The sequence below is a fragment of the Haplochromis burtoni genome, unplaced genomic scaffold (assembly GCF_018398535.1).
Source record: "Haplochromis burtoni strain Fernald_Lab_line unplaced genomic scaffold, NCSU_Asbu1 Contig_323, whole genome shotgun sequence".
NCBI lineage: Eukaryota > Metazoa > Chordata > Actinopteri > Cichliformes > Cichlidae > Haplochromis > Haplochromis burtoni.
Genome location: NW_024582684.1, coordinates 102,328 through 123,444, shown reverse-complemented (window position 1 = coordinate 123,444; position 21,117 = coordinate 102,328). Strand labels below are relative to the sequence as shown.

The 21,117-nt window shown below is 40.1% G+C and overlaps 1 protein-coding gene across 4 annotated transcripts in view; it reads right to left on the bottom strand.

The window, feature by feature from the left end:
• Positions 1-21,117, bottom strand: part of kdm4c (lysine (K)-specific demethylase 4C) — a 31,045-nt gene that overhangs the window by 8,955 nt on the left and 973 nt on the right. For 3 of the 4 annotated variants that reach the window (XM_014339925.2, XM_005941880.3, XM_005941883.3), the window contains exons 2-17: positions 20,096-20,262; positions 19,677-19,852; positions 18,818-18,932; positions 16,902-17,095; positions 13,833-13,882; positions 12,071-12,174; positions 11,659-11,796; positions 11,208-11,401; positions 10,381-10,604; positions 8,177-10,200; positions 7,964-8,075; positions 6,652-6,833; positions 6,000-6,243; positions 4,543-4,619; positions 4,112-4,167; positions 3,871-3,979 (exon numbers count right to left, since the gene is read on the bottom strand). In XM_014339925.2, the coding sequence (XP_014195411.1) occupies positions 3,871-3,979; positions 4,112-4,167; positions 4,543-4,619; positions 6,000-6,243; positions 6,652-6,833; positions 7,964-8,075; positions 8,177-10,200; positions 10,381-10,604; positions 11,208-11,401; positions 11,659-11,796; positions 12,071-12,174; positions 13,833-13,882; positions 16,902-17,095; positions 18,818-18,932; positions 19,677-19,852; positions 20,096-20,239 (4,143 nt within the window). In that variant the 5' untranslated portion in view covers positions 20,240-20,262. The remainder of the gene's footprint in view (positions 1-3,870; positions 3,980-4,111; positions 4,168-4,542; positions 4,620-5,999; positions 6,244-6,651; positions 6,834-7,963; positions 8,076-8,176; positions 10,201-10,380; positions 10,605-11,207; positions 11,402-11,658; positions 11,797-12,070; positions 12,175-13,832; positions 13,883-16,901; positions 17,096-18,817; positions 18,933-19,676; positions 19,853-20,095; positions 20,263-21,117) is intronic. The other variant, XM_005941882.3, reaches the window with a different exon arrangement.

The following is a 21,117-nucleotide window of genomic DNA, read 5'->3' as shown; positions in this document are numbered from 1 at the left end:
AACTTAAGCCAATCAGATGACATCATTTACGCTTTCCACAAATAAAAAGTGCTTCAATCTGTATGTTGTGGTATTTTCTTTCCTCGTTTAAGCTCTGTGAAGAGCACACAACTGCACACTGGCGAGCATAATACACATACACATCCTACACACAAACACTGCCATGCATCCATGCACAAACACACTTGAAGCGAAATTTTGTAAAAGACTATCTCTCGGGTTTCTGCACTAAACAGCCCATCAAGTCAGTTCCCTCTACTGTGGCATCTCTCTTGTCTGTCCTCTCCAACGAAAGGGAAAATATGACGACATGCCTCCCATTATAACCCCACTCGCTCCCTCTTCCTCTTTCACCCCCTTTGCATGCCTTCCATCCCACTCCATTTTCTCTAGTCTGCTCTTAATAAAACACCCATCTACGCTCTCTTCTTCGCTTCCCTGCCCCGGCTTCTGTCTTTGCAGCTTGGTTTCACATCTTACTGAAAGTAATTTATTCATTAATCTAATTCCCCGGAAATCCATGCTATAATATCGACATGTAATACGTCTATATGCAGACACGTTCCAGTGCCTCAGTGAGTTTAAGTGGGAATTAGCTGGTTTTTTAATATCTATTTCTATAAAAGGTTCCAAATTACCATATCATTGCTATATCTTGTGCATAATATTGTTGTTTACATATTGTTTAAACAGCACGTGTTGAAATATTAAGAAAATACAATATCAAAAACACCTTATGACAGTTTAATTCCCCTGTGTATATTTCTATATAATAGGATGTGATGATGCCCAGAAACAAGAGAAGGCATCTGAGAGGTAAATAAGAAGGTGACGCTGCGCAAGTACGAACCTTTCTTAAAGTCTCTGTCCTTATCAGCTAAGCCACTGCCCTTTGTTCATTTATTTGAACAAATCAATAACTGATCTAATTAGTTGGCTCAGCATTAATTAAATTTAACCTCTACAGCAGGGCTGGCTTCGTCTTTACAATTATCAGCTTAGCCCTCTTAATGCAGATATCAGTTGGGGATCAGTAGGTATTGTGTATAGTGAGACTACCCTCTTTTCCTCTTGTGAAGAAAACCAAAAGGCAATATAAATGCTGTTTTTAAAACGGGATGAAAATCCTAAGTTTATCCTCCCCCACCCCCCTAATAATGAAGTTTCTTGTCCTTTCTGTTCCTGAGCTGAGGGAGAAGCAGTCAGTGCTTTTCTCGGTGACTAACTTGGCCTACATTTCGTAAAGCCTTTTCCCATACCTCCTACATTATGGACAGCACTGCACAGATGAACTGGCCCGACTGTCTAGTCCACTTATTGAGGCCAGCATAACAAGATTCTAGCTGGCATGCACTGTGTGCAAAATCTGTGTTCGTATTTCTGCAAATGAGCACTTATGTACATATATTGGCAGGGGAGGGGACAAAATAAAATAATGCCAATTAGATCACAAAGTAATATAAACATGTAAGAATAATTGTATGTTTTAATGCGTGTGTGAACTTCGCCAATTTCTCCCCTGTGACTTCTGCAGGGTGTATTCGGGTGCCTGTGTTGAGCCATGCGTTAAGAACATTCCCACAGTAAATTATGAATGTGTATGTGTGCACATCGGTGTGCGTGTGTTGTATGATAGTAAATTATGAATGTACTGAGCTGCTGCAGGGGCAACGGGTCCAATGCGAACTTCAGAACACGTGGCTCGGGGATTGAATCTACAAATGACAACGCAGACAAAACAGAAAGGTAGTCTGTACGCCATCCTCGAAACTTTGAGAGAAAGTCTGCATCACAGGCGCACACTTTCTACTGGTGTACATGTGAAGGACATATTGGTTATTCATGCACACTGTGCAGTTTTTCATGTTTTACCACCTAATGAAGTATGGGTACTTCTGTGACTGCGCTAATTATTGAAAACTTGAAAACTAAATCTAAAGATTTAGTGTCATTGTGTTAAGTAAGAAACGCTTTAACATATAACAAATTCTCAAATAATCCACTTTAAGACTTATAGCTACAAAGACCCATGGGAGGTATCCAGCATTGATTGGCACTGTGATAAAGCATTTAACATCTAAAGCAAGGAAGTGCCACTTCATCTAAAAGGAATTTAGGTCCTTCATATACTTATATTTTGGCCATCACGCAGGTCATGTCAGAGGCTTTTATGAGCACCCTGCCTCTTCCCCGTCTGGACTATAATTTTCATTTTGTTCAGATCTCAGCCTGCGGATATGGAAACTGACTTTGTGGTTTGTGCTTTCATATCCAAATGAGCTTAATTTCAATGTGGTGTGAGAAGATATGAACCATATCCCTGTAAATACCCTGTGGGTAATGTCACTGTGTCCACAGAGTTAGCATCCCATTCAGTGTCAGTGCAGCAATATTCCTTGAACTATTTTTGGGTAAGCAGTCATGTATAAACCTAAATATGCTGGTTCCCTGTGGTGAAGTATGACATTTTAGTTATAACTGAAGTCTATTCACTCAGATGTCGTTTTCTGAGGGACTGATAACTAAACTCAAACTGGATATCATTGTGTTACGCTGAAAAGTCTTCTTACCATTTCTTTAATTTGGAAGTGGAGGTACTTCCAAATTTCCCCTGACTGCAACCTCCAGCAACCAGGTATAGAAAACACACCTTTCCCAAGTGACTGGTGGTTAGCAGGGGGTCACTGACGCGTTTCTAGGCTGGCATGGCCGAGGCTTTAGGAATCAATTTCAATGTAGCTGCCAGCAACCATGTGCAATGTTATCAGGGAATACCTCTTTTTCCCTCATGACCAGAGGTTGCCAGATGGTTGCTGACAGGTCTCTAGGCCTTTGTATCCGAGGCCTATACTACCTTTTTCACAACCCTTCTTAGAAGCCCAGATCTGTCCAGTTCATCTGTGCATTTGCAGTTTGACTATGGACAAAAATTAACTTCATTTTATGTCGGGGGACAAATGAGATCTAGTTCTCTGGCTATGAGCTAGAAACCCCTGAGACCTGATTCATCTTCCTTTTTTTCTTTTAAATACCATTCATGGTGTTGTATATTCTTCCTTCTTTGTGACTGTGAAGGCATGGACTTTTACTGTAACATCCTCAGGCCATCGCAGCTGTGCTGTGCTGTAACGAAAGCTCAAAACAAGACTTCTAAAAACAGCAGCAGGGCTGGAAGTGGCGCATCACTGCATTCAAACACAACTTTGGAAGGGACAACGGCCAGTGTTAAATTGAGCATGGCTTTTAATTTTTGTTGTATAACTTTGTAATCTCAGCTCATATATATTAATGATGTATTCACATCATTGTTACTTTCAGCTCACGCAACCCATTTTGAACAATAAACTGATTTATTAATGTATCTTTTGTCATGAGCTGTTTTAAGGAGTCCTAAACTGTGATTTATTACATATGCTTCTAAGAAGAATTGAACTTCTCACATCTCTGTGATCCATCTTATGTGAGGATGTGCTTCTCCAACACTTTGCTTTCTGCTGACTTATCACAGTGCCTGCAGCAGAAAGCTAAGTATAGTGGCAACATGTCAGGTCTGCTGAGACGCACTGCAGCTCCCTCATTAAACAAACACATACACACTTAATAAATGCACAAGCACATGCACATGCACTCAGGGAGGCAGACATACACCTGCACACATATAGACAAACATCAGCACACAGAGTCTTACACACTTACACACACACACACACAAACCCCCCCACTCCCACCCACCAGTGGTTAATTATCTAGCTTTGATTGCGGGCATGTTCGTCTCACATTGTTAATTAGAACTGTGAACACTTCATTAATTAGACCAGGACAGTCCTCAAGGAGTGTGTGTGGTGTGCGGGTGTGTCTGTGTGTTCTCACCAGTTTATATCGCTGCATGGGGATCCTGCTGGTGTCGATGGGACTCCTCTTGGATTCATTGCTGAACCTCGCCTCTGGCAATGCTACTGCACACATCACGTGAGCCCATCTATACACACATATACACACAAACAAATTAATACATTGTGATGATTAAGATACCCAGACAATTCATTTGGCTGAGCTCTAGAGATGAGGGATAAGTGTGCAGAGCTAATCGCAGAACAAAAGCTCGTCTCACTTGTCGTTTTGGGTTTTCTTTAGAGCGCCACCTCTGAGGTTGCAGAGACAGCATTCCTGGGAAAAGAGAAAAATGAGTGAGAAAGACGAAATGCTGATATTTTTCTTCTAGTCACCAAAATCTATACACGTGCCACAGAGGAAGATATTTCTGCTTATTAAATAGTCAGAAAGAAGAAAAAATAGTTATGTCTTTATTGTATACAGTGATCACACTGCAGTGTGTCAACTACCACATATGAATATGGTCATCTATATTTTTAAGATATTACTGACTGTTCTGACTAGGGTCAGATCTTTGGGCGAGCCATCATCATCAGCTATAACGTATAATCATTTTAACACTAGTTCACATTAAAATTTTAGGATAGCACTGCTATTCTCCTTATACACCACAGTCATACTTGAATCAAAGGTATAAAATTGTCTTACTGCTGTAAAGTTTCCCTCGGTACAGCGATCACATGACCATTGTTCACTGATGTCGTCTGCAGAAACACCGTAACAACCTAAAGTAAGAAGGGATGGATCAAAAATCTGTAGCAAAAATACTCACTGACTCCTCAAATGCTATTAAACTGTTGTGTCAATGGGCTGGGAGAGAAACAGCAGACTTGACAGTAAATGGCAAGATAATTTTATGTTATTAAGGAAACATAATGTCACAACAAAAGACAGAGTTGGTGTACAATTCATTGTTGTTTACGAAGGCGTCCGTCTGTGTGGGTTTATCTCATATTAACGTGTGTCATAGCACGCTGTCATTTTAGACACTTCACAGCAGCAACTTTGCTTTTTGGTCTGAGTCCTCGCGTCCAAATGTTTTTCCAAAATAAAAAATGGCCTTGAAGAGAAAAACACTGGAATTTCATTTAGTAAAACAAACGTGATCTTATTCAAAGCTGGCAGCTGATTACAATCCATGAGCTAGAGGCTTTAGACACATAGGTTGGGAATTTTTATTTGAAAAAACACACTTGAAGTCTGTATATGTGTGCATGTCACTATTCTTTTCCTGCATTATCCATCAGAAAACCAAAAATAAAATCTAAGCCCACCTCTGTTTCCTTTCCAGAGTTCAAATAACAGAACGGGCAGAAAGCTACATCAACATGTACTTATTGTTGGGGCTCGAAACCGAACTTGTGGCTTTTTCATCAGTGTCAAATGACATACACTTCATCTCTAACTCCCACCCCACCAGACTTACAGACACACACACAATAAATGCACAACATCCTAGACCAAGCAGACTAAAAATATGGCAAAGTGAACGTTAGTAAGAGTGACTCAAACTGACTGAAAGCTGGGCATACTGCTGTCTAAGTCTTTTAAAAGTAGCTGCGTGTCTGTGTACGCGCGTGCATAAGGCCGGCTGGAGGCTTAAGATATCGAAATGTGCATGATTGGGACAGAGATCCGTGTGAATGAGGGATTACGACAATGCACAATGTATCGTGTCTGAGTAGCCTGGAAAAGAAAAGCTCTAGGGATTTTTTCTTCCCTTTTTTAAGAAAATGTGTGAGAGCTTGTTACTGGCTTGGGGATTTTGAACAGGAACTGTGTGTGGCGGAAACAGAGGATTCACCCCCAGTCTGACGAGGGAAATAAAATACTCCAAACCACAAAGAAAGGGGGGAGAAAGGGAAACAGAGAGAGGGTGGAACATACAGAAGAAATGAGTCAGGATTTAAACCCACTGACCCTCTAACAACGACATCAGTAACACAAGCACAACAAGTGAAAACGAAGAATGTCGCCTGGTGGTAAGTGGTAAACAGATGGCATGAAGTTTAAAAACTATACACATCAGTTTGTATCTTCTACCCCCCTCCTCTCACACAAAAAAACTCAAATATACGTGCTACTGTTGCCTTGTGCATACATACTTGCATGGACCTGCAAGCAACAGCTCTGGCAGTAGAGCAGAGGGGAGGTGCCGTCTTCCTGCAGCAGTGGGTTAGTGGGAGTAGGGGGGCAATTCTCCTCCCGAAAAGAAAAGCAGATCTCTGGGATCAGGGGCTTGCTTCTCCTAAACCCTCCACCATGAGGTGAGGGACCCTCCATTGGAGATGAAGATTGGAAGGTGTCTTTAGCTACCATAGGCTTATTGTCCTCTGCTTTGTCTTCCGCCTAGGGGAGGAAGAGACTGTAATTTTCATGTATAAAAACCTCTGACAGACGAAAAACTCAAAATTGTCTCTCCAGACTGAACTTTAACTACATTTAGAGCTGGAAATGTGCTGAAAAGCTGCAATTATCAGTAAAGCGGTTGGATTAAAAAAAAAAAAATAAATAAATCACAGACATATGAGCTCAACACAGGATAAGAACCACTGACCAGTGCAATACTGAAACAACCTCTAATTAGAGTAGCAAAAATGCTAGCCAAATGAGGCAAATGATGTAAACACAGAATGAAATGTGATCTTTCAACATTCTCAAGAGAAGAAAGTTGCAATGGGCACTCAATTTACACCAGTGGAACTGTGCATGTTTTAAAGACAATCATCTCCCAATTTGTGCTGACCTCCCCTTTACCTGATAGTAGGGCATGAAAAGTGTGCACACTGCACAGTACGGCTGCATGGTGGCTGCATGAGCATTGTACTCCCTCTCTGTTGAGAAGCAGCTCTTTTTGTTCTGCCACAGGTAGACAAGCGGCTTTGCCCACGCTTCCATTTCCTGCCCCTCTTCTTCTGCCAAGCTTGCTTCAGGTGGCTCTAAATGGAGACGAAATAAAGCCTTACTTACTCTGTAATCACTCATCTATTCAAACGGTGGTTTCTTTTACTGGGACGCGGACAATGATTCATGCAATTCCAACCACGAATCTCTTGCCTGGTTGTTTGTTAATTAAGCCTTTTCTGAATGTGAAATAATCATCTGGCCAGAATATCAAAAAACGCAACACAAAGTGAATTCTGCAGCATTTTCTGCACAGAATCACTGCAGAAGTCAGAGCTAATCCGGCCGCTGTGGTGACAATTTCCTCCAGTGACTTTAAAAACATTTTCACGGAATAGACGCCTGTCAGCTTCCAAATTTGCCCAAAAATAATTAAACACTCTCATGATCATAAAACAGGCTTCTCACAGCCATGGTCATTTCTTACTCGCGGATAAACAACTACAACGGCTGCTGAATTATTCATCCTTTCTCACAACTACAGAGATGATAAATGTGACTGTGTGTATACGCACATTAGTGGTTGTTAATGGAGGCCCCCCTCCCCCCACCCCATTAAAACCATGAAAACAAATAGAATATCTATCACTAGATCATTTTACTGTGGTAGGCCCGAGAATTAAATGTGTTTGGTTTATGTGTGCATGGACGTCAAAAGAATCATTTCGGAGGGACATAAAATTTGAAAAATGAGGAGGGGAAGTATGGACCACAGGGTGGAATGGCTCACTGTGGAAAAACACAAATTTTACCTGAGTGTACTTTATATTTGTCAAGACTGTTGTTCATGCTGCTAACCGAGACAGTTCTATTACTTCTGAGTATATTGTGTTAGAAATACAAACTTTTACAAAGTATGCGTTATTGTTTTTGGACTACAAAACGGATTAACATCTAAATGTTGTGATGATTGCATTCTTGTTCGCTCCAGTGCAACCAAAAAGAAGTCTAACGATCATGGGTTCTGGCCCGGTGCCACCCACCATGCAGTACTAACCACAACAGGAAATGTCCCTGGGTTTTTTATTGAAATAAGCTTGACTCTTGGCTTATACTGTGTGCATGTGTCGCTATCTAAATGTCTTTTTTAAGGCTCAACCATAGCAATACCTTTCATCGAACTGTGTTAACTGTATATATGCGTGTGTTTTTTCAGTGTGCCCACCGTCGTCACTGGCAACCTGTTGTTTGACAGCAGTTGGTACAGCCCTTGCGGTGGGTTTCCTGAGTGGGTGACGCCAGCTCTTAGTGGTCCTCTTCATTGACAGGGCAGGATACTGGCATGGACAGGGATTGATTGAAGGTGTTGAACATTATTTTTTAGTTTCTGTAATGTGTAAACTATTATAATTGACTATTTAAAAAAAAAAACACTCACAGCACAAACCTCCCCAGGTTCCAGGCCTGATTCATTGCACTTATAATTATTTGTATCATTTATTTCTTCTTCTTCATCATCATCGTCGTCATCAGAGGAGTCACTACTGCTCTCTCTCTTGGCACTGTGCTGCTCTGCCTCATCGTCATCAGATCCTCCTTCTTCCATATCAGACACCCTATCCTGTTCTCCATCTCCCGTTCTGAGAGGTGAAACAGCAGTATCTGAATTGAGTCTCTCCTCAGCTTCCCTTTGTCTCCCCAGCTCCCTGCATAGGGACAGCGCGTCAGCCCCATCATCTCTTTGCAACTCATACTCTCCACAAAGCCCCAAAGGCTCCATAGCACCAACTGAAACTAGAGAAGTGGGCTCGAGTTGAGCCCAGGTGAGAGGCCCACTTTCTCCTTCTTGGTTTTCGGACTCACGTAGTTCTTGCTCAGGGTTTTCCAGGTCAGTGACCTCTTTGCACTGAGGTTCAGTCCACATGGTGTAAGGTAGAGGGTCGTGGGTAAAGTCAGAAGGGAGCTCTGGGTGCAGACTTTGGATGAGGACTGCAGGATTTTGGGAATTAAAGTTTTTCCAGATACTACTGGAAAATGTTTTAGGCTCTGTGTATGTGTGCTGGGGTGTACAAAAGGAAGAGGAGTATGTAGTGTGATGCTGTAGTTGTAATGCTGAGTGGCTGTCACTTTGAGTGCATAATGGAGGGGCAGGGGCTGGGATGTTTTTGTTCGAGGTACTGAATCCGCCTTCTCTTTGAAATGGATCTTTGGAATTATCTTTATTTGCAAACTCTTGTAAGTTGGGTTTCTGTTCTCTTTGAGGTGCAGTGCTCTGAACAAGCTGCCCAAGGGAGGCATTGTTCGGTGCAGTAAGATTTTCCAGCTTTGCGTGATCCTTGTCAGCAGCAACTGCAGGCATTATCATCATTTCATGGACACCACCAGATGTTATTTTGTGCATACCACTGGCAGTTAAATGAGCCGTTTTTCCTTCTGAACCAGACACCGCTGCCCCTTCACAATTATATGGGGAATTTAAATGCCAGTTGTTGGCATGTTCTCCTGTATGAAGTTCTGCTGACATCACTAAATCAGCCTCTTTCTCTTCTTGTCTGGCTCCATGTGAGGATGAAGAGCCAGTTGGCATCTCCCTTTGAAGCACAGGTGCAATCTGGTGACTACACGATCGAGATTTTGAAAAATCAGTCAGGCCATCATCAGCAGGCGTAAGCGAGGGCATCTCTTGGGTCAGTACAGGTGGCAAAGGGCAAATTCCAACCTTATCTGCAGGCTCCGGAGTGAGTTGTGGCATATCCACTGCATTCCTCTGCAGGAGAGGGGGGGGGAGATTTTCCTCAGTGTTGCTTTTTAAAATGTGATTGTGTGTAGAAGGGGAGCTACATGATGTGCAGCTACCCCCCTCTACTGGCTCACTTTTTAGATCATAAAGTGCTTCTGTAGTGGAGTGTGGATTGATAGGCTTCAAATCAACAACTGCGTCCGTTCTCTCTGCTTTAAAGCTGTTGTTAGAGTAACTCTCTGTACCTGTGTCCATGCTGCAATCAGTGTTGAATATTTCACTTAAAGTGTCTTCTCTACATACTGAAGCAGATGTGTGAGCTTTAGAAACAGGGGAACACAAGTTCACCACAGTCTCATCAGCAGTGCTTGTGTGGGAAGTTGAGTTGTGTTCACTGGCTTCCACAGGAGGCATCCTGATTGAGCAGTCTTTACGAGATGAGAGGTCTCTTTGTTCAGAAGTGGGACACCTTGGCTCGTTAATTCCTGGATCTGCCTGAGTAGCCTCAGGCCTTTGTCTGAGACTTTCAGCAGTTCTGCTTGTGAGTCCTGGCCCTGAGAGGTATTGTGGGTCAATATGAGTGTCTGTTTCTGCCTTAAGGTCATCCTTCATAGGTGAGGCAGGGGGGCTATCGTGAGAGTCATGAGAGTGGTCTTTAGAAACCCCCAAACTTTTACTCTCTACACGATTTACCTTGACCACACACATCTGTCTGCAAGGACCTGTTGAGAATAAAAGAATGGCTGGCTAAAATATGAAAAACAGTCACTGCCAAAAGTTTTTACAGACCTCACATGAAGGAGTTTACAAATATAAGAAACCAGGAACACAGACAGCTATGTACATAAAAAAAATTTAAGTAATATCTCAAATATCTTCTTTATCATCTGTCAGTTTCTTACCAGAGAGCTGAACAGAGTTTTGATTCTGGTTGTGCTTTGACTCAGCTTCCTTTTTCTTCTCTTTCTGCTCTTTTTTGCCGGTTGTCCCAGCCACAGACCTTCGTACCTTCGGGCCGGGAGGACCTGCCGAACTTTTCCTCTTGCTTTTCAGCGCTGAGGTGCCATCCAAGTCAACGGGTTCTTCTGTGGTCCTGAGGCGCTTGGAGCGCATACGAGAGTGGCTGCTGTCAGAAGGTGAAGAGATCAAAGAAGATTAAAACTCAAAACCCTGAACGAAACCGAAAAGCAATGAAAGCATTAAAAGCTAATGTAGAAAGATGTGCCTTTTGAGAGGGCAAATACTAGATCACCAATGACTGCACCAAAGCTACCAGTCGTTAAATTATCACAATCCAATGCATATATGCACTCTCTCTTTCCTACTCCAAATGAAGTGCCCACTACCACCATTAACCCTACTTGATGTAATAATGTGCCACAAGCTGTTTACGCATGAATTCAAGAGGACAATATTGGGCGAAGAATGTTGGGACATTGTCTGAAATTGTCAGCCACATTATCACTACTTGAAATAGCCCATTTGGCTAAGACAAGCGTGTAGCATGGATAGTATTTGCAGCAGACAGGACACACGCCACCGACGCTGTGAATGCTATCTGACATATGTACAATCAGACATTACACGGACTTTCTACTACTGAGCTGGAATGTTAGAAACTCACGTGTACCTCCTGTTGTTAATATCTAGAAAAGTTCAGGTTTTCAGTGAAGGTGTGAAAATAACTAAAGAAAAGAGAATAAACATTGCATGAATATAAACAAAGTACCCTTTGTTTCCAGAATTGGTCTTGCGGCGCCTCTGCAACCAGCTCTGCAGCTCTGGTGTTGTACTGGGAGTGGCAAGTGTGTGGTCAATTGACGTTGAATCTTTACCCAGCATCCAATTAGCATATCTGTCAGGCTGAAAACGCTTCACAAAAGGCTCCATTGATATCTTTACCATGTCTTTGCTACACGTGCACTACAGGAGGAAAGAAAAAAAAAAAAGAGATCTCTAGTTTAGATTTATATTAAAGAGATTTCTTTCAGCATAAGACTCCACAATAGACTCAAGGCTAAACGGCAAGATATTCATTTTTTGTGATGATCTTTGGCCAAAACTTTACAACAACATTGCCAAAAAAGTTGGGATGCTATTCAAAATGTAAATAATTTAGATCTTAAATCCATATATTTGAGATCTAAATTATGATTATACTGAATTAAGTGCACTCTTACCTGTGTAGCAACCTTTCCATAGTCGATCCAACGTAAAGTGGCAAAGTTGGTTGACTCTGCACAGTTGAATCCATGATTGAACCCAGCATGGTAACCGTAAGGAAAGGTGATCATAAACTCTCCGGCTTCCTGAGTAATCTGGCAATTTGTCATATAAGAAGGAAAGAAAGAGGAGCAAAAGATTGGTTTATATGTGTGTATGTGAGTGATTGACCTTTAAATGTCCTCGTGGTTTAAAAAAAAATAATAACACAGAAAAGAAATGAAAAGTTTAAAATAAACCACTGGGGATTCCTGCAACCAATAAAAATTAACACTGCCTATTTTAGAAGCAGCAAAAGCTGTTTTCAAACAGGTGGTAAATAAAGGAACTAAGACTGAGAGTATTTCTTCAAAGGGACAGAGGACCTACCTTATCAAAGGGAATACCATACTTCTTCAGTACAGAAGGGGAGATTAGAGTCATCTTATGACGAAGGAAAGCTTCACACCCCTTGATGCTACTGGGAAAAAAACCTGACAGAAACACACACATACACAAAAAAAACATTAGAGAGACTTAATCTGTCAGAGAGAAAAAACAAAACAAAAACAGGTGAATGAAAAAGCCAAATCGAAAAGCTGTGTGAGAACTGGCTTATTATCGACTGCTACATTTTTAATATTTATCGAGTAGAGTGACATTTTTTTCCATAATGGAAACCAAAGATTATTTCAATTATTAGCTTATCTTAAACATAATTACTTTCCCTGATAAATGGTGAAAGAAATACAGCAGTATTCTGTTTAGAATGAATTCAACTACAGCCAGAAAAAACCCTAAAACATTGTACTTAAACTTAAACAACAGTCAGCAATTAATTTTATATCTGTCAATTCATTGATGCATTGTGCAGTCATGTCAGTACCATCTATCCTAGAGAAAGAACTGCAATTATTTATGTTCTTTTTTCTTTTTTTTTTACAATTTAGCATAGTGGACTGTCATATATAAGAAATTGGAAATGGCTGTCTGTAACAAAAAATTATTTTGGGTCATAAACCACTTTTGGATTTGCAGTTTCATGTGCAAACCATGGCTGTAATGTGCAAATACTAAATGACACAGTTTCTCTTAGAAAAGCTGTTCCAGCTGCAAAACAAACACATGCAATACATTCTACTAAAAGACAGTTTTTAGTTTTACTAACGTCCATGAAAATGCTGTATGGAGGTGTCTTGGGGATAGCAGGCTTTAACGGAACAATAAGACAAAAAGATCTCTGTCTCTGTTCATCTCTGTTCATCCAGTCAAAAAAGAAGATCATTGCAACAACCAGTGCTTTGTTTACAGTGGTCTATATAGTCTGACAAAGCAAGGATGGTAAACTAGACAATGACTTCAAGTTTAATTATTCAGACACCATTTCAGCAGAAAAAAAAGACTAACAGATTAAAATTGAGCTCATCTGATTTGTAAGGGTGACCTTAATACATACAATACAATCCAGGATACAATCCAGCTTTATAAGTCGCTGAGACCCCAAGCAACATCAGTACTCTCAACGATTTATGAAATAGATAAAGTGAGATATGCAGACAAAGAAAAACGTAACAAAAACCATCAGTAATAATTAATTGGAAACTAATATTAAGTCATTTAAATGCCATACTGAAACCGAAATGTATAGACATGGACATACGGCTAAACCAAATATTGTGTGGTTTTTCATTAAAACTATCCAACATTGGTTGGATTGGTTCAGAGATTTGTTTGAATGTCTTGATGTGACACATGAATAAACACAAAAAAACAAATGTAGGACAGGAGTATCTATCAGCAGCTTTCATTTTGTAATACAGCTTTCAGTTTAAAGGAGGCTGGAGAACCCTGAATTTTATGTATTTGTCTTTCTTCTCAAATTAGTTGTCTTTCAACTTACTGAGCGAGCCAATCGGCATTTCGACTGCATTTTACATCTATTTTACATGGGCTTATGTGTTTATGGATTTGTCAGGTTACATCTCTTTGCAGCCAGAGTTCATTAGCATGCTACATCTAGGTTGTTCTCTCGAGCGCACTCAGATTAATTATGAAGTGGATGTTGTTGTTTAATGCAGACCTGCCTCTGTATGCTGCGATCACGATTCAATATTTGTTAAATTACCCAACCCAACTCCTTTTAATCTTTTACCTGTAGCCAGGCGCTCCAGTCTCTTCCCATGCTCGGGGGGGATGGCATACCTGTTAAAGACAGAGATATGGAGCAGAGAGTTATTTTTGACTGTGTATGAACATGCTCTGTTAATTATGTCTACGGGGCACCATGTGTTGACAGTTGCAAACAAACTTTCAATGAGCATTTGCAGTTTCAAGACTGCCATCAAGTGGTGGACAAGTGAAAAACTTCAGAAAGGTGGATCAAGCTTTTAATACACTGCACTGTTATTTTATATGTAATCTTAACAACATACAGCATGATCCTATCATTAATCCCCCAGCTGTGCTCACACTCCTTTACAATTACCCATATTTTTCCAGCATATGTGACCATTTAAGGTTTGGTCTTCATATTATATTAAATCTTGGCCACTATAATATTTCAAAATTCAAGCCCAGTTATGTGTCCGATAAGGACACAGTAACCATCGGTGATTGCTGCTGAGTTATGAGTTTGCAGAATTTCAAGATGACCTTATTCTGTGTCTTCTCGTTCATGCTGCTGATGCAACCTGAATATATAATCTTCTCAAACTTCCCTGCAAGAAATCCATGAAGCGTGACAAGATTCCCTCTAGGTTTGACTAGGCATTCCATTTGACTAGTACCATCCACCCTCAGGTGTGTGGAATTTCTATCATCATACCACCTGTCAGTTTAACACGGCAGTGAGACACAGGGTGAGAAAAGGAAGCAAACCTCAGGTAGAGGTGACACGGGGAGTTTGGGAGAGGAGGGGGAGGGTATACAGGATCGAGAAGAGGTGAGAGAAGTGCATCTTTTAAGCTGCTCCCCTCCAGGGACAAGATGTCAACACATCAGTGAGATGAAAGAGTCTACGTCAGTGTGTGTGTGTGTGTATGAGAGAGTACTAGATGATAAGGGTATGCATGTGTGTGAGTATTTGGTACACCAGGCTGCTCTTTCTGAGTGTGTATGACTGTTTCTGTGTGTCTGGCTGTGACACTGATCCCTGTGGGGTTGCAGGGCTCACTGCTCTAATGAGCAAAACTCCCTCCAGGGCAAGAGAGAGAAATGGAACAACCAAGCTGACAAAGAAATGAAAAGCAAACTTCATTCTGATCTACCTGCATTTCCACTTCTTCTTTACCTTTATTACTCTAGTCCTAACCTCCTAATGACTAAGCTCTGATAATTCCTTTCGCAAATACCAATCAGACCTGTGCAATAGGCACTCTGTGATGGATCATGATACCTTTCACTGCGGTCAATACAGTACGTCCTCTAAAATGAAGAAGATAGTCTGATGAATTGAAAAAAAGAAAAATCTGTTCATTAAGCTGGCTCAATGAAAGAGTAACAACAGAGAAAATTCCAGTAATTATATCCCCAGACCCCAATTAATCTGTAAGAAAAAAAAATCAATGATGCTTGCTGGGATGCCACACTTTCAAAGTATAAGACAAAACCCTCCAACACGGACGATTTGGAGCTCTAATTGTCCGTACTAATGCAGTTCCGTTCAATTCAAAGACAATGAGAAATCTCAGGCTTAACAAACTACTACTACTAAGAGTTTATGGTTTTGATCTGTGTTAAGCGTTTGTGCTAACTGTGTACCGTATTGATTGACTTGCTAAAATGCCAAATTTCACCTTGGTCTGTTGTACATACAGGAAAGACAGCTTCCGAGAAGTCAATTTAAATGCTTGCACCCGTGGAGAATAGCACAGCTGCCACACATTCCCTGCCTGCACATGTAGCCTAATTGCTTCATCTGTTGTTCCTTTACAGCTCTCACCACTACTTAGAGACTCAACACTCATTTATTTCTTTGTGTGCCAAAAACAACCACAGGGAGAATCCTCTGGGGTCTCTATGCATTTGAATTGGCATGTAAATCAAATTAAACCTGTAACACTGTAAATACTTGCTATTTAAATCCACTTTGGACATGATAAAAGCTATTTTCCAGCTCTGCTAGAAATGTAAAGGATATGCATCTCCTCTATACTTTCTCAGCCTTAAAATAGTCCCCACTATGCCCTGTATTTGTTTAAACATGTCACATAAAATTGTTTCTTTGATTATTCACAAATCCACAAAACTTGAGTTAACTCTTTACCTTGAAAAAAAAAGTATAGACAATTATCTGCAAACCAGCCACTTTTCAGTGGAGGAAAACTTCCCTCTTTTTTTGTGAATAGTATTTATAATAGTGTCCTCTAACTTAAAGGAGAGACTTGTTAACAGAGTTGAAGTGTTCAATGTATTGTATTATTGCACAGCAGAATTTTTGCATTTGGTTCCTCTACTGAAATCTAGAATTTGGCTTTCCAAACCATCTACCATCCACCTTCAACCACTTATCTGGGTTTGGGTTCATGGAGCAAGCAGTCTAAGCAGAGAAGCCAAGACCCCGCTCTATCTGGACAGCCTCCAGCTCATCCAGAGGGATGCTGAGATGCTTCCAAGACAGTTGAGAGATATCATCTCTCCAACCAGTCCTGGGTCTGCCCCAGGGCCTCCTCCAGGTAGGAAGTGCCTGAAACACCTCGCCTGTATCCTAATTAGATGCTTTCTCCTCAACTGGCTGCTTTTCAGTGTGGAAGAGTAAAGACTCCAAGTTCCTCCTGAATGACCAAGTGTCCTTACCCTGTCTCGAAAGTAACCCAGCCACCACTCAAAGGAAGCTCAGTGTAACCATGAGGCCATCCTTTTGTCTCACAAGACACAGCCCTTGGCCATAAGTGGAGGTAGGAACAAAGATCGACTGGAAAAAAACCCCAATTTGACTATTCTTTAATGATCAACGCCTTCTGTGCTCTGAACCTTGATTGCATTTATTATTTAAGGACTTCGATATAATGCTTTTAAAGGGCTGTAATCACCTTTAGCTTCAAATTTCTCATTTTTGTCTAATTTGTCTGCCTGGTTAATAGAAAAGAGAAAAAGGACTGATACAATCTGTGAAACATTGTTAGATTAGACCTTCTTGCTGTAGGAGTCAGATTATAACTCAGTGACGAATAGAAAACACAAAAATGATTCCATCTCCTACTAATCACTGTTCCTTACTCACCAAGATTTGGGCTCTCCAAAGTGAAGGTAGTTGATGCTGTAAAGGTCCATATCCTCGGTGTGCCAGGAGAAGGTAGTCTTCCACATACCAAAGTATAGATATGGAGTGTTGACACCCTGAATGGAAACACCGCAGTCCTCCTCTATAACATCCAGGATAGAGTTCAGGTGGGCAATGTTCCACTCATCCACATCCTAGAAAATGAGAAACAGGCTTTAGACCTGGGTTACAGATTGGTACCGCAGTTGATGATGGCATTTTAAATCCAATCACTATCAGCTCAGCTACACAAAGAGACAAGTGCGCTGTGTCGCTGAAGTGCTGCTCGACATGTTTTGACCTTCAGTTGTTCAAGCCAGCAATGAAGAAATGCTACTCAGGCTTCCAATCACTCTATATTAATAGAAACCGCACTATTCACTGATTTTACTGGGGGTCAACAATGCAGTGCAAAACTGGAGGATTTGTAATGACTATTGAAGTCCCTGTGTAGAAGATCCTTCTGATTACTTTCATTATTCTGGTGTATTTGTGTGCATGTAGAAATGTCAAACAGTTCCAATACTGATATACAGTAAAGTGTGAGTTGTTGTACAGTGACACGTTTAAAATGTCAATTTTCCCTTTGTACTCCACCACAGTGGATTTTAAATCAAGCAATCGAGATATGATCAAAGTGCAGACTTTCAGCTTTTATTTAACAAAACTATTTGCATTACCAAACTAGGAATTGCAGCTATTTGTATACATACTCCCTCATTTTTAAAGGCTCAGAACTAATCAGTGAAAAAAAACTAACCATTATTAAATATAAGGATTGGTTTTAACACTTGGCCAAAAATCCTTTGGAGTCAATCATTGCCCGAAATCTTGATCTGACAGACGTCACCAAATACTGCGCTTCCTCCACTGAGGTGCTCTGCTGAGCCTTTACTACCTCTTTCTGGGTATTTCCGCATTCAGTTGTGTATTTAATAAGTGAAAAGCTGCTCTATTGTGCTGGGGTTAATTGACTTTCTTGTGCATTGAATGATGTCCCATTTCTTTCCATTGCTTTTGCAGTATGCTTTGTCATTATCCACGTGGACCATAGGTGTCAGCCTAATTACATTTGGCCCGCGAAGCCATACCAAATTACTATTAGAGCTGGCCTACTGGTATTATACAGCTAATATATATATTGTTTAGTATTAAGCTTTGCTTGTTCCACATTCAGTTTTTCAGCAAAACGTGTTTGAGTCCATAAAAGATTCATTCTTATATCTGGAGGAATAAATATATTTCAAGAAATATTAACGTTAGCCCGCGACTTTGTTCCAGTTTTGAATTTTGGCCCACTGTGTATTTGAGTTTGACACCCCTGACGTGTACTGTGAAGTTCTGTCTAATCAGCTTTGCAGTATTTGCCTGAATCAGTTTCTTTCTTTCTCAATACTCTTCTCTATCCATCATTGTGGTAAAAGTTAATTTTCATTTCATGTGTCCAAATGATTTTTCCAGGACTGTTCTGGCTATTTTAGATGTTTTCTGTCAAAGTTTAATCCAGACTTCTTGTTTTTGAGTGTAACCAGTGATTTGCACCTTGTTGTAACTCTCTGCATTTCCATTCATGAAGGTAGACTTTGACACTTGTTTCACAAGTCACTAAATACATGTTCCACACTCATCAAGTTCAAATATTATCTGCTTCATTCGTCATGAAATAACAAAGGAACAGGTCATGAACCTGATCGTCAGTCAATTTAATTTTGTTATTATTTTGCTTATGATAAAACGAATTGTAAAAACTCAGCAGGGAATGTAATAAGAGAAAGCTAAACTAGAAAGGTTGGCTTTAGCATCAGCATGCATTTTAAAAAAAAAAGAAAAAGAAAAAAAGAAAGAAGCAAAAACAGAGAGAAGAAAGATCCATCTACCTCATCGTAGAGGCTGCCACTGACATCAGCACCATATATGGGTGAAACAAAAGTGAGGTTCTTCCAATACTTCCTCTCAAGGTCTTCATAATTCAGGTAGCGAGGCGTACAGTACCTGTGAGAAAAAGAAAGAAATTTCATTTGACATTAGACAGCGATCCTTGTACAAGTACTTTGCTGTGGTCTAAACTGGAGACGCAGAATCAGAGCTACTGACACCAACACCAAAGCAACTTATTTCTACTCTTAACTTTGTTTTAATAATATTTGCTATGCTTGTGTTTTTTCGCTAGATTTAGTATCCTATTTTTATTTTACTTTACTGATGTAAGCTTCTTTACATCATGCTTACTTCTCTATTCAGTTTTTACATAGTCTTTAATTTAAACATTTACCTTTTTTAAAAATTCACTTTTATTGTATTTTTGATTTTTATTTATTTATGGCTTTTTGTATATTAAGCTTTTCACATTGCTTTCTATGGTATGTGCGTAATTTTTTACATATTGAGCTTCTTTGTTTGATTCATGTTTATTTACTGCTCTTTCTGTTTACTTGACCTCCTTTTTATGTAATTTTAACCTTATTAAGCTTTCATTCATTTCATTTCATTCTCCTTTATTCTATTTTGTTAATGGTCATGTTTAATACTGTTTTGCCAGCTTGTGGTCAATTTCTCTTTATTAGTATAAGACAAAACCTTACAGGCCTTTCACAAAGGTTTGTAAATACTCAAACTCTGAAGAAATTGGGTTTTGGCTGTGACAACATCAAAATGAAACATTTGTGTGAAATTAAGAACTATTCCTCCTGATTATTAGAGTTAACGAAGCATGTAAACCAGGTAGTTAAAACTCACATGTCACTGTTGGCCAATCGTCTGAACTCCTGCACCGTCAGAGGTTTTTTCTGGATGTTGTATTGAATGAAGAGCCCTGATTGGCCAGCCACCATCTGCTGAATTGGAGCATCGATGACCAAATCATCTATGTCATCATAGGTGCGACGGGGCTTCCAGCCTTTAGGAGGAATTACCTGAAGGATAAACAGAGGAATCAAAAACAACGATGTAGGAAATTTATTCAAAAGAAAAAGTCAGTTCCTTGTGCATTTACATGTCACACTATACATCATTCTTCCTTTTCTTCTTTTGATTGACTAAATCCATCTTCGGTTCAAACTATGTATAAAATGTAAACCCACTCACTAAGATAAGGTAACAATATGATAAGTTTAAAAAAAATTACTGTCCAAGGTCTGATTCAACTCACTACTTACCTTAGCCAGGCCTGCCCGATGTGCACCCTGAGACTCCATATAAACCAGATACTTGTTGAAGTCCTTGAACTCTTCCATAGTGGGCCTGAAGGTCATAATCTTGCAGGTGGGGTTTGCAGCGGTATGCACCTCTGCTCCCGCCATCCTGCCACCTTACCAGGTAAAACCTGAGGAGAAAGAAAAACAGAAGATATTGATGATGTTCCAACATTAATGTGAATTTTGTATGAATTTTAAAATTCACATAAAAAGTATCTGTATCTGTCAAAATACTTTACCCCTATACTGTCTATGGTTAGTGAAAATGCAGGGTATTAGTTAGTTATTTAGAGTGAATTTCAAGAGTGGCGCAACAAGGGGACAGATGGCTTTGCACCCCCAGCACCAAGTCTTGTTACAAATGCAAAATACAATGCAAAATGCCATTTAACAATTGTTCACCTCCTATTTCACTTTTTCCACACTCATCACAATGATATATAATTTCAAACAGCTTCACTATAGTTATAATGTTAGAAATTATTTTGTTTTTCTGACGATTGCAAAAAATACAAATCGCACTACTAGAAGATCTTGTGCTCATTAGCAGGGTAACTGACTTGCGTGTAACCGACAGGTTCGCCACTAGATGGAGATAGAGATTCGACAACTGTGGATGTGATCTATTGATCCTTTTGCTCATGCCAACAACCCTTTTCAGATTTTTGTCCCTTCCACCCATCCCACTCCCAACTCTGAGGTTCCTGTGTATCCAGACAAAGGATCAACGGGTGAAGCTGTTGTGTTTCTTTGGCCTTATACTTCTTTATAAGGCTACTTCACTGCAATCTACATTACATGCGACCCAATTAGTGGTATGCAACCTAATTATGTAATAGGCAATCACAGGCTGGAGCAAGTTTTCTGGAAGGGGAGTTAAAAAATGCTTAAGCACAATGTTTACATCCTTACTCTTTGTTGGGGTGTTAAAACAATCGTTTTAAAACCCTGCATAACCTCTGTCTGGCATAATATATATATAT